The 14,799-nt window shown below is 35.7% G+C and overlaps 1 protein-coding gene across 1 annotated transcript in view; it reads left to right on the forward strand.

The window, feature by feature from the left end:
- Window positions 1–14,799, forward strand: part of RIMS1 (regulating synaptic membrane exocytosis 1) — a 153,627-nt gene that overhangs the window by 101,491 nt on the left and 37,337 nt on the right. Inside the window, exon 21 of the mRNA XM_034060466.1 lies at window positions 13,004–13,236. Within this exon, the coding sequence (XP_033916357.1) occupies window positions 13,004–13,236 (233 nt within the window). The remainder of the gene's footprint in view (window positions 1–13,003; window positions 13,237–14,799) is intronic.

The raw sequence follows: 14,799 nt of genomic DNA on the forward strand, positions 1-14,799 counted from the left end.
GATTGATTCCTGTCTTCCTTTAACTTGATGAGAGAACTCCCACCACCTATAATGGCTGTAGGATTGTCTTGGCAGTCTATGATTACATCTACCAGTGTCTGAACTGTCAGAAATTTGCCTTAAAGTATTATAAGACACCAGAAGAACTAGAAACTATTAAAAGAAAGCATCCGTATGTGGGAAATCAGATACCATCAATTTGGATGGCATCATTTAGTACTTCAGAACACTTCTAGACAGATTCACCATCCAAGAAGTTCAGCTGCAGGCTTTTTGTTCTGTTCACACAATGAGAACGGATGCTAGGGAAACTCAGAAACTGGACTCTGTGTATGAACTAGCTCCCCCTCATTTTTTTGTGAAGGAAAGTTCATGAGGGTATTCAAAGTCATGTTTCAGATTGGTGGAATTATAACCTGACAGCTGCAGTAATCCACAATCCACCAGAACACTGCAGTGGAACTGTAAATGTATTAAAAATTATTCAAGTCTTTAGCTATTTAAACTGATTTGTTTAAATGCTGCATCTCAGCGCATGCTAGTTTTTCAGTATTTGTCTCTTACGGAGGGCTTTATTCATACCAAAATACCTGTATTTTCTAGACACTGTATTTTCTCAACCAGTACCTGTTACAGTGTCTTTGGCAGCTTGAACAAAATACATTTTTTTGTCCATAAATATCTCTGTGTTGAACATATTTTATCAGAAATATTGTTTGAGTTCTGAATGTCTGATCACAGATACCAGAATCAGGAGAATCAGTAAGCTCGTATGAGTCTGGAGAGGGCGAAACCTAGGGTCAATCTTTGCTCTCATTCAACCTCTTCCATTTTAATGAGTAACAGAGCACTGTGGGTACAAGATTAGTGTTCAAAACCAAGTACTTGAAATGGGAGCTCTAATTCAGCTTTACTCTAGACCCCTGAAGTGAGATGCAAGTCGAGTTCAGGTGCCTTACCTTTCTGATACTGTCCACAGAATCCATACCTCAGAGATTAGATAGTTTTGCTTGCTCCAGTTTTCTCTAAATTCAGGTAGTATTTTCATTGTGAACAAAAGGTACAGTAATAATACACAGCACAACTCATTCAGTAGGAATAGTAGGAAGAAACTAACAGATTCATAAATTACTCATAACTTTCGGTATTTTACTTCTAAGATGGCAGTGGTTTTGCTCCCCTGAAAGATCTTTTAAAATAAGTGGAAGGAACATGTCTAATGGACTATCTTTGCAATTAGTGGATTTCAACTATTAAGTGCAGTGGAGTGAAATTAAAAATAATTTTGATGTTAGGCTGAAAACATTGTATCCAACAGATTGGCATCCACTGTTAAAAGTTTTCCATTTGGGTTGTCCACAATTGTATTTAGCTGTCTGTCGTTGTTATAAAAATGTCAAACTTTTTAGAGACCTGCAAAACATGTTATGGGAATTAGACATGAAGAGAGGTCAGAATGGAAGGAAGGTGGGTGTTGAAGAGAAGAAAAGGAGGTGGCATTTTGCTGATGATCTGAGCCAAGTCTGCTTCCTACTCTCCTGTGTCTGTACTGGTAGCCTCTATCACATATTCTTTAGTCAATTCTTCATGTAGTTTACTTATTAAATGGAAATGAAAAGTTAATTTGGGGAAAGCACTGATTGTATTGCAAACTATTTTTTTCAGACTGTGATTCATGCTGTTTAACGTTAGCCTTAGCAACTACGTATCTGCAGTGAAGTTAATTAAAAATTAGGTTTTTGTTAAATAATTCATCTAACTTAATGAAATCATCATTAAAAAGAAAACACCTGTTATCTCAGATGGTACAGCTCGTCTTCAGGTAGACATCAAAGGCAGGTGCTGGAGGAATCCTAGATGACTAGTTCAGATTGGTTACATTAGTTCTAGAAACATAAAATTAAGTTAAATGGATTCTTTCTTTTAATTACTTGTATTTCTTTAAGTTCAAGGATTTAGAAATTTGTAGTTCAAGTTTGATTAGCAATTTGAAGTTCAAATTTTATTTTTGCTTCCAAGGAACCTGACATTAATATATACCAAGTGGTATGGGATGGGGCAGTCAAGGAGGAGGGGCAAGGAAAAGAGCAGCTTTTGACTTCCTGTCTTCTGTCTTACTGAAACCTCATCTGTACCATCATCGTCTTTTTGAAGTGTATCAGCCCAATGGCCATAGCAAGTGTGTAAGCATAATGCTAAGTTTAAAACAAAGTTTATTGAACTGCCTTTTTTATGCACTTACAAGCACATCTCTTTTTTACTCGTGGCTCTAAAGTCAATGGGTATTAGAAATAAGTGTAGAACAATTGGTGAGTTTTTTTAGCAATTTTTAATTTCAATGAGACTAACTTTTTCAGTTACTTTACTCAGAATACAGCGTGCTTTTAATAATGTACAGGATTTATAGAATAAAGCACTACCTAAACAGCAAGGATAAAACCAGTTTATGCAGAACAACACAGAAATACTGTACATCTTTTCGAATAGCTAGATAACACTCTAGCATTCTTTGGGTCAGAACTCAGAATTGAAGTTCTGTATATTAGGAAGCTTGAGCATGTTGAAGAAGTTAGTAACAGAGAGAACGAAACCCAATCTTCCCTTTCCTTTAATCAGTGACAAGACTGTGTCTAAACCTTTTAAGGCAGAAGAGTAATTTAATTCCTAAAGTATATTTATAATTTAATTACCTGTCAGAAAGCTGTGAGATAAAATGCGTGAAAAATACCATTAGTTAATCTTCAGTCTGCAGATTTTGTTGATTAACATTTCTAATATGCTACAAGAGGGAATTACGATTGATGCAAGTTCTAAATATAAGTCTGTGCAATAGCTTCTTCATTTTTAATTTGTTTAGCATTTTCAGGTGAATGTTAGAACAAATGGTTATGCGTGGATAAACTGGTCTGCATGTGAAATTATTCCAAACATCTTTCTGGTTACCATCCTGGGAAGTCTGGTTGACTGCCATGTTCTTTAGTGGAAGTGCTGGCAAATACCAGGAATTTTTTTCTGGGAACAAAATGTTTTGGGACTTTTGACTTGAATCAGACTTGTGAATTTGGCTTGCCATAGCATTTGGAGTTGTGTATTTCATGACTGAAGTCAGTTTACCAGTACTCCTTTATGGAGGTTTCCTTTCATCAATCATGGTCTTTATGCATTCATAACACAGTCAAGCAGTACTTTGTGTCTGTGTATGCTACAGATGTTACTGTGTATGACTCAGAAACATTTTCGCATCCTAAATGAAGCAGAAGGAAATTTTTCATGGTTTAATGCAAATGATTGATAAGTAAGAATCCATGTTAAATACATGATGATTAATCAGCACCATATGGGTTGGATCAGGCAAAGGACATTTGCTCACTGCATTAAAAATTATGCCAAATGGTATCATTGCATCATTTTTCATTAGGGTTCTGCTTATGCGAATACCTGGACTACTTGGTGTTGTCAAGTAGGCAACTATCATTCATAGTAAAGGTGATCTGGAGGCTTCTGTTTTGGAGGATTTAGTAAGTTGGCTACCATAAGGTGTTTCACTTAAATCTGATCAAACAATACATGCTAAATATATGGCAGACTCAATACCTGCTTTAACAGTGAGTTCTCTCAGTGTATCTGGTTTTCTAACAAAATGCCCCTGCATTAGGAATATCACTGTTATTCCTAATTTTAAATTTGAAAATCATAGCTTTATTAAGAATTCTATTTCATATATTATGTGTGATATAATTATGTATGTGCAATATTTTAATCTGACTTTACACGCTTTGCTTAACTGAATGCTCAAGTTTAAGTAAAATATTTTAAATGAGCTATGTAAGAAAGAGTGTTGTAACAGTGGACATGAACCAGTCCTAGTTTATTTCACATATTATGCCATACTACTAAATCATTTGTATCACAAACATACATAATTCCTAGGATTCAGGTATGTTCTCCGTACATTACTGAAGGGAAAGAGATATTTTGTTTCATACTGTCAGACTCTATCTGGCAAACATTTTCATCCCCAGTTTCCAAAACAGCATATACAACTTGCAGGTGGCTTCTATACTTTCAGTAAACTAGGCTTTTTTCTGTTAGTTCCTGTGGAGCTAGTTTCTTCAACCTCTTAAAGTTATGATCTTAATGGCCCAATTTGACTTAGTGCTGAGACCAGCTTTCTCTGCTTCAAGGCATTATTACAGGGCTCAAATTGCTGGGATTCCCTGGTGAACTGGTATCTCAAAATACTTAAGTAATCACTCAGTATGTTGACATGGAACATGACCAACAGTGAGCAGAACACAATGGCCTGATTCATCACTGGAGGATCTCTTTTCATGCTGTTTGCATTTGTCATCTTGACATTTGTACTAAGATGGATATTTGGTTGGGAACTTGCGGGGAACTGAGTGTTTGAAAAGCATCTTCATATCAGGACACTTAGGTGTGCGTAGGAAGAGAAGAATAGATGGGAGATGATTAGCAGCTTCTTCTGTTGCACATCAGTAAAAAGCAGCAATGAGTGACCATCAGAGGAAGGGAAGGATAATGTGCTATAGATTACATGTGCAAAAAGAACCAGATGGTTTCAGAGAGGGATGAATGAGTGCTCCCCACAACTGCTGGAGGGTTGTGGTTAGTGATTTATATTTGTACTTCACACTTCAGTGAAGTACATAGCCTGTGCTTTGCTTGAAAAAAAATGATTCAAGTGAGTACTTTGCTGAATCAGTATATGAAGCACTTGTGTGTATTTTTTATTCTACTGGCTGGACTTCTGCATCGCATTGAGCACTTGCATTGAATTGTCAAGCATTTTTCCATTCCCATTAACTTAAGGAATTAGACTCTCTCAACACTTGTATTGACAAGTTAATTAAGCACATGATAATAGCGGCCCTCTGCTTTGACTTCACAAGTATTTTTAACAATTATTTATTTACAATTTTTAAGTACAAGCTATTAAATTCAGTATTAGGACTAAGATATTATACTGCTTTATCTTTTGTTCAGCATGACTAAAAGAGTAGTGCAATTCGAGATTGACATAAAAGAAGACTGTTATAAATACCGGAAGACAACTTCCATATTTATGAGACTAATTATGTTACTAATAATTTGCCTATGTATGACTGTTTCTTTGTAGTCAAGGTTTCTGCAGTAAACAAGGCATTTTGGGTCACTAAGTAGAGACTGATTTTCTTATATAATGTAATAAGCAACGTTTATTATGCGGTAACTTTAGTGGTTTATAGTTCTCTGTTTAAATACTGAGTAAGATTAATTAGCTGATATTGCAGTAGAGTACATCTTCCCTCCCACAGCTAGAATGGGAGCATCCATAATGTAGCCAATGCTGCTGACAGACTAAAGACTTTCCATGTTTCTTACTACTAAAAATAAACAATAAAAGCCCTCATCGGATTCATAGCATCTGCCTGCTATGTTTTCAGAAGATTTCTTTTCATCTTGGAATTTTCCATTGCAAAGTCTTAATTTAAAATAGAATGTTTAAATTAACATTTTACTATGTGACTAGTGTTAATGTTTATTAAACCCAAAAGTCATCTCAATATCAGTGATGCAGAGAATGGCACATGGGGTAGCATTTTAAGAAACAGCATTTTTCAAAGCATAGGACACTTTGAAACCATGACTGTAATTTATCCACTCCTTAGTTGCGAATCAGACTCCTACTGCAAGAATAAAATGAGGTGAAACCAAGGCCATAACAGTTAATACTAAATTCAATCGTGGTTTTGATGTGGGCTTTCCATACTTACCATGCTAATATGCACCATGTGTTGCATCCATAATTATGTATGTCCCTGCTACATGTTTGTATTAGTGCTGTGCTCACAAAAGATTTACTCAAGTATTAACTAAAACACAGAGGGTTGATAAAAAATTAATTAATCAAACTCAATTCAACTTTAATAATTATCACAGTGAAAAGACCATGCATGCAAGATGCTTTGAAACAGCTCAGTGTCACAACCTAACAGCCCACACTGCAGTCACCTCCCTCCTCCACTGTATGTCCATGATCGTAATTGATCTTGCTTCTTAGGTGATCTCTCTTAGGACAAGGGCAAGAGCGCTGATGTAACCTGAGTCACAACTCTTGCTTTCTGGGGAGAGGAATAGAGAGCAACAGCCTCCAAATGATTATCATGGAGGCAAGATATATGAGAACAGTTAAGCTAAGCTGCTTAAAAAACATAACATATTCTTTTTACCCCTAAACTCTATGTTACAGATGGGAACTTCTGGTTCTGAGGTCATCTATGTACAAAACCAAGGTGAAGCCAGAGTAATTAATGTTCTAACTATTAATTATCTAAAGATAATGAATTTTTTAAATCCATCATTCTAAACTGCTTTGTGTGTCATAGAGGGAAGGAGATGGAGTCTTTAATCCCTTCAGAACATCTGTACATGAAAAATGTGCTACGGAGCATTGCTTGTGCATTTTTAATTAATTGTGTTTCCTCTGTCAAAGAAACTGTCATGTTACCAGCAGCCGTTCTTAATGATTTGAAAAAAGACTGAAGTATAATTTTAATTGGTTTTTCATTTAATTGTCGGAGTTGATTAAGATGAAATATAATTCATAATTTTTTAGCATAAGAACATTAACATTCTAACAGGCAGTACATGTTATACTTAGAATGAAGAAATGTAGGAAAATAGTTTTAGCCATGGCTCAGACCTTCAAGTAGCTCTTGCTTGCTTTATCTCATTTCAGTTTATCTTTTTTAAGACATTTTCTGTATTTCCTTTTTGGACCTGTCTTTCCACTCTTCCATTCAGGCTTTCAGATTTTCCTCCTTTATTACCTATTTCGTGACTATTTCCTGTTGCTATCATTCTGTAAAGGAGCAGTGAACAACCTATTTCATATCAACGATGTAGCCTTTTTAAGCAGAGAGCAGTGAGATCATGGGTACATCATGCTTTGGAGGGAAAGCAAGCAATGCAATACATGGTAACGGAGAATAATACGTAGTTGCAGAATGTTGTACAAAGAAAGAATTAAGCTTTCTTGCTACTGAAGAAAGTTTCCTTTATTCAGTATAAGCATAAAAACCTCCACATTTTGTATTTGTCGTACACATACACACCAGTACGATATTTTCTTGCTACAGGTTTAACATTTATGTGCTTGCTATATTTGGTACACTTGAATTTAATATGTACATGGCTACTTGCAGTCAAGTTTGAGTCGTTTGAGCTGTGTGCCCATTGACTCCCATTAGCCTGGCCTCATCAGCATTAATAGCAATGCTTAACCTGAGCAGTGCCCTGGCAGTAACCAGCTGCTTTTTTGTTGGTTTCATTTAATGATTCATGTGATCAGTTGCCTTCAGGCTGACAGTGCCATGGGTATGCACAGGCAGACACACACGCTCCTGCACATACAGACCATTGCTGTGCTATTTCCAGAGTATAGAAATTAACTTGATGAAATGTTCTTGGGAAATAGTTAAAATCTGTTTATCTTTTGTAACATACAGGCTTACTTTATGAATTATTATTCTTTCATTTTGTGGAGAAATACTAGTTTTACAAACTAAAAAAAAAAAAAAAAACAAAAAAAAAACAGAAATCCATCAGAGCTGTGAAACTTCCACGATTCACTGGTCAGCATGTTACTGAGGAAGGTACTTTCACAAAACAGATTCTGATCCTATATTCAAACATGGAAGTTTTCTGATCTGATGTAGGATGATAAAAAGTTAAGTTCCCATAGGAGACTTCTGCAATGAAATCTTCCTCAACCCTTACATTTGTGAGAGTTTACACACTGAACACAATAGGGCTGTGTCATTCCAGAGACATATCACTGAGTAACAATTTTTTACAATATAGGAATATTATCAAGAACAGATATAATTTACAAGATACTAAATTTCAGCTATCTTAATACACCAATAGGATTCTAATACGGTGACTTTACAAGGGAAGCAAGTTTCTTCTGATTCTAATAGCTATTTCATGGATTTAATGCATGGTCGATGTGCACATTTCATCAATATGTAGTTCCAGTTGGTACAGACTGTACAAAATTATTATTTCATTGGATCAACTAACTTCCTTAAGGTCTAAAAATGTCTCTTGACTAGCTAGAAAGAATTTTGATATGAGATATGCATTTGTCCTTTGATTTGTAAAGCACCATGTTTGAATTAATTTATGAAATACCACAAATTGTACAGTAATTAATCTTGCAGAAAATGTTTTATATCGTATGTAAATATATAGCTATATTCTAAGACTGACAGAGCAATTTCTGGATAGGTAATTTAGAGTTTGGATTTATTAATTAAATTTCATATAATCCTAATAATAAGTCTTAGTTTATATTTAGAAATTCAATGTTCCTCATTATAAAGGAGTGCTCATCTTCCCTTTGGTCCACAACTATTACATGTTTAGGTGGTTATTAGTATTCATGAGCTACCTCATTTCAAAAGGGTGCCATAGCTGCTGTGGATTAGTACGTGATTCTGCATTCAGTAGAAGAGAAAGGAAGCTTACTAGCTCATGCTGGTGAAGGCCAGGGATTCTGTTGAAAGATTCAAGTTACTGCAACTGTGTGGAAAGAACTTACATTACAACATCATCTATACAGCAAGGAATGCAGGGGATTATTTATTTACTCATGGCTTGCACTATTGGAAAAATGGACGGAGTAAAAATGATCATGAAAATAAACACCTGAAGTATTTTTTTTATAAATCATCAGTAAGTTTAAAAGAATAAGGGAAATAATGTGGTTTTAGTAATGGCTAAACACTTGATTTTTTTTTCCTAAAAAGGATATACTTTCAAATATTATATAGGTGAGTTTATGGTCAAAGTTTGTTCTGGCTTCCTGTATCTAATCTTTATTTTTCAGGTGATATCTACTACTAGCAGGTATTTTATGAAGCTACTGAGAAATACTGACTGTATATCTATATACCAATTTTCTCCATCCAAGTAATTTGTCTAGTATAAATTTATACATCTTGAATATATGCATTAGATATCTGTATGTAGAAAAATATGCAATGACTTAACACATGTGACTGGGTTTGTTTCAGTTCTATGTAGTTGTGTATGCTATAGTTGAATATAAACAGCTATAATCCATAATGTCCTAGTAGTATGTTGATTACATACTTTTTAGAGTTTATAGAGTTTACCTCGGGGTTAATTTTTATGTCAGCTTGTAACTCAAACTACTCTGAATAAGTTTTTAATCTTAATAGGTCATTCCCACAGACACACGTACAACTTTCAGGTAGTGTCAGCAAGTGCTGCTTGCTTTCACAGCTCTGATGGCTGACATGTAAATAGTCTTGATTTTGCTTTGTGTAATACAGATACCATTTCAGATGGGATCCATCTCAACTGCATAAGCTTTAGCAGGAAAATGTAATAATTTTTCCCTTGGTAAAGGCAGAGGTGTCTTCCCAGCTGATGGGAACCCCAGGAATAGTGGGTGACCCCAGTGCTTCAGGAGAGCCCAGGCCAGGGTATGGCTCTGCTCTCACTGTGTTCAAAGGGGCTTTTACTTTGGTGGATACTTCAATTAAAAAAAATAGATTAATTAAAAATCAAGTGACTCCTTCTCCATGCTAAGCATCTGTGAAGTAGAACAGAGGCACAGATAGGTTGTCTGTAACTGTTCTTCGTCTACACATTGATGATGTTATGTCCATAATTAGAAACAGCATAAACTTTTGGCAGAACTATTTGTTGAAAGAATTGCTAAAGATGGTAGAATAATTTTAAATAAAAATGTAGTGAATTATTTCTTTTCAGAATAAATGGAGTATATTAATAATTGTTACTCGTAATAATCCTGCTACTGAAAACAGTATTTATTTGTTGTATAATGAGAGCCAAGTTTGGATCAACAATATAACTTAATAACTTGCCAATTTTAGCCACAGGTCTGCAAAAACTTGCATCTGCATTTAAATGAATGTGTCAATAATCCTAACAAGTCCAGTACTGGAAAATAAATGTTTAGTTATGTTGTTACCAGAAGGGTTAAGTGCAAAAGGATATATGTAAATTCATGTGTATCTTTTGCTTCTTTATGCTTCATAAATTAAACTCCAACTATATTGAAAAAAGTAACAGTATGAGCTAGGGGCTATTTCTCCAAGTGACAGCCAGCAATGGAATGGAGAAATACTGTGTTCTGAGGGTATTCAATCAGATGGATTGGGAAGACTGAATTTTAAATGCCTGTTCTTTTGATACTGTTGCATTTAATGTCAAATAATAAAGTAGCCCAGGGATTAGATGAATGCAAAGGAATCTTAAATCTGTTTGCTTAGATATGCAAGGGGAAGTATTGGACAGCTGTAAGATTTGATCCCTGGTGCTATTGCATTAAGCCTGTTTATGGCACACTAATAGCTATTTTGTACTAGAAGTACACTAGAACATATTTCCTGAGAGTAGAACCTGATATTTGCAGGGTAAAAACAAGTACAAGATTAATCTGAATTCTAAATATCTCAATCTTTATCTTTGCTAAGGTGATTCTTGTAGTTCCCTCTACCTGTCAGAAAGAATGAAACCTGAAATTTATGAGTCTTTGACTCTATGAGTCTTTGAAAAACAAATGTATCTATCTGTTATTCAGAAAGTATTTCATTGTCCTCAAATTAGGGTGTTAATGTATCAAATATAGGATTCTATGATCCTATCAATTCTTATTTCTCTGTTGATGGACATCATTGTCTCCTAAGATCTTATTAAATAAGAGATCAGATCATTTCAGCTCGCATTTAGTAGATCATTAAATGTGAGATTAGATCATTTGAGCTCCATTGTAAAAAAGAAGTGGAGACTGGCATAAAAGCATTTTAAGATTAGCATCTATTATATTCATAAATACTTGAAATTCAGTAGAGCAAAGTCAGTAGTATAATAAACAATTATTCCTTTATTTCCATGGCAGATTTTATACTTTATCTGTGTAAATTATTCATTTATAGATTAGTATGTCAGCAAATATGTCAAAATACTCAAATGTCAACAGATGCTCTTAACAGAAGTATTTTCAGTTTCTTCCCTCTCTCTTACTAAATTATTAGTGCATAAACTCAAGAGTTCCAGAATTGACAACAAAACCATGGCTCAAAATTGGAACAGTAAAACATCATTTCAGTGTATGTTATTTTATACTTTCCTTGATCTGTCTTTGGAAAGGACTGATTTAAGCTTTAGTAGGGCCCAAATCCATAGAAATGATGGGATGTTAGTTCTTCTGCTATAGAAGTTAGCAACATTTCCTAACTGTCTGAAATTTGTCATGACATAAAGAAGCCTACACTTCTGACCCTTACATTTCTCATGTGGAGGAGGGGGCAATAGCAGGCCACCACATCTGCTGGGAAGGGAACCTGCTGGGAGGGACAGCAGGACTGTTGCTCAACAAATACATTCAAAATTTTACTTCAAATTACAGAACTACGAAAAACACAAACAAAAAAACCTCTAAAATTAATATGTTGATAGTAGGTCTACTAAGAAGTAATACAAGATCAAGTGATCCTGCCCCACTACTCTGCTCTCGTGAGACCTCACTTGGAGTATTGTGTGCAGTTCTGGCGTCCTCAACATAAAAGGACATGGAACTGTTGGAACAAGTCCAGAGGAGGGCCACGAGGATGATCAGGGGACTGGAGCACCTCCTGTATGAAGACAGGCTGAGAAAGTTGGGGCTGTTCTGCTTAGAGGAGAGAAGGCTGCGTGGAGACCTCACAGCAGCCTTCCAGTATCTGAAAGGGGCCTACAGGGATGCAGGGGAGGGACTCTTCATTAAGGACTGTAGTGATAGGACAAGGGGTAATGGGTTCAAACTTGAACACTGGAAGTTTGGATTGGATATAAGGAAGAAATTCTTTACTGTTAGGGTGGTGAGGTACTGGAATGGGTTGCCCAGGGAGGTAGTGAATGCTCCATCCCTGGCAGTGTTCAAGGCCAGGTTGGATGAAGCCTTGGGTGACATGGATTAGTGTGAGGTGTCCCTGCCCATGGCAGGGGGGTTGGAACTAGATGATCTTGAGGTCCTTTCCAACCCTAACTGTTCTATGATTCTGTGATTCTAATTTCCTATATACTAGCCTGATTTAATAGCTACATTTGAAGTGAGGCAGGCTGCAGCTTAAATTTCTGGGTCTCTGCAGAGTGATAACTATCTTTGTATTGCCATTGGAGCTAGGGCATTGCTTGGTTGCAGTCATGTTAGGACTATGTATTGGTATGTCCTGTGTATATCTGAGATTGTTCTCTAAAGCATGTTTCGAAATACTTCATATTGCCTGTATGTGCAGGAGCAGAGAATGATTTTGTATAGAAACATTCAAAAGCAATGCAATAGCTAAAGAAAATCAAACAGAACTGCCAGAGCAATTAATCTTTGTGTCAGTCAGTGAAAATTCTAGGGGATTGTTAAAGGTTTTGTCTCAAAATTATTTTGCCCTTCATACTGTGATTAGTGCATTTGCATTTAAAGAAGTGAGAGAGTGAAGATGTAAAAAATACTACATATTATCTCTTTCTGTGAAACATGAAAATATGGAAGATATCTTCATATCTATTAGGTCTTAAGGCTTTAGTGAGCTGTGCCAATAGGATACCTCATATATTTTCTTAGTACATATTCATTTTCTTTTGTCCTGAAATTGTTGGTTTATTGCTTTCTGTGTTCTGGGAATATAGACAGTAAGGCTCCACGTGGCTTTTAAATGTTGGGTGTCTCTCTGTCACTCTGACAAATATGGGAAAGTGTTCATTTTATTTATTTCCCTAAAAGAAGTGAAGAACAAATTATAATACTAGAAATATATACTCTGAGGAGCACCAAATTAACCTTTTATTTGTGAATTAAATAAATGAGAATGTGTCAAGACTTTAATTTACTGATTTAAAAAAAATGCTTTTGGAAATGGTATTGCACAGACAAATTAACATGTTTGTTTTTACTTTGTAACTGTAGTACATTTACTCCTAAAATGCAAGGCAGACGGATGGGGACTTCAGGGAGAATCACTAAGAGCACAAGTGTGAGTGGAGAGATGTATAAGCTGGAGCACAATGACGGGAGTCAGTCAGACACGGCTGTCGGCATGGTTGGAACAGGTGGGAAGAAAAGGCGTTCCAGCTTTAGTGCCAAAGTGGTTGCCATAGTGTCTCGAAGGAGCAGAAGCACATCTCAGCTTAGCCAAACAGGTGAGTGAGACACACGCTCTTCGGAAATAGGACCTTCACCAAAAGTGGTTATTGCATCCGTGGCATCTGTGTTACATGAATAAGGATATAGATTACTCAGGAGCTAAGAGTTTCCAGCTGTGAATAAATTTCTAAGATATTACTTTTCTTAGACATCTGCAAGAAATAATATGCTAATGCTTTTTAGGATATATACCATAAAAACTTTCTGTCCTGATGAATGAAAAATCTTTATCGGTTCAAAGCCTTGTTAGGCTTTGAAAGTAGGCAAGGAAATGCAAAAAGAAGCATGTGGGTATGAACAGTAGATAATGGTTCAACTAAGAGCAGATTTTATGTATATGGAATTTCTTCTAGCACAAGAGTACAAATGGTGGAATTGAAATCTGAGTAAATGAGTGACAGTTATATAACTTGGATAATAGGTTGTACCTGTAGTGGCAACAAATGTCAGAAACTTCCTTTGATTTCTTAGTCAAGATTAAATCTAGTATTTTTTCTTAAAAACAACAGTGGCAATTTGGGGTCAGTGATTTCAGATAAATTAGATGACAGCATGATGCTGCGTTAGGAACATAAGACTTCCAATTCTCTTTTGCGTCTTCAGAAATCTTAAAAGCGTCATATCTGCATAGCCTGAAGGAACAAAAGCTCAGGCTGAAAGATACAAAAGGAAAAAAAAACCTGTTTTAAAATCCCCGTTCTGCTCCTATTGAACCCCAGTGAAGATTTTTGCTCTTGTCTTCAGTGGGAGCAGGATCTGGCCTGGGGGGGGGTTTCTTACTAAAAGAAGGAAAAGAAAGAGGAAAAGCTTCAGCCTATCATAGAACGCATATGCAGACATATTGCAGCAACCCTCTCACATAGTCAGGGCAATCTTAACTAAGGTAAGTAACAATATTATTTATGTCATCAACTAGCTTACCCTTTTACCTTGCTTTTCTTTTGTTGCCAGATGAGCAGTAAAAGCGATTCTTTCAAATGTGAAGTTTGGTTCTCATTAACAAAAAAAGACTGTAAATAACTTTTCTACACAGCTCATTTACGAATTTTGAGCCAGAAAGAGTGTTTTCATGTAGTTGGACTAAATGATAGATGTAGTAAATGTCTTTGAAGGCCAGAACTATAACTGATACTGTGTTGCTCAAAAATTCACCATGCCTGAATGTTATTTATACAGGAAGATGGTAATTTAGATGCATCAGAATCAATGACATGCTCTTAAAGTAATAAAAAGTGTTACTGTACTACAGAAAGGATTTTAGGTTGGTGTTTTACTCCACTTACTGTAATGAAAATATTTTAAGTATTTTCCTGAATGTCTTCATGTTTTGATCTAAGTTTCCTTTTAACTCCTAAATGTCATTCAAATAGGAATTGCCATGACAGCAAATCTTTGTTTCATCTTACTCAGTAGTGCAGCTCTGACCAGGAATCAGGGCTGTATGCCTAAAAGGAAGGCATAGGGGGCTACTAAACATTTACCTTGTATGAACCCTAACTCAGTAAAGTTAGTAAATAACTTAAAATCTAACCTGTGACTTTGAAACACTTTTCAGCATT

The sequence above is a fragment of the Melopsittacus undulatus genome, chromosome 3 (genome assembly GCF_012275295.1).
Source record: "Melopsittacus undulatus isolate bMelUnd1 chromosome 3, bMelUnd1.mat.Z, whole genome shotgun sequence".
In the NCBI taxonomy this organism is placed as follows: Eukaryota; Metazoa; Chordata; class Aves; order Psittaciformes; family Psittaculidae; genus Melopsittacus; species Melopsittacus undulatus.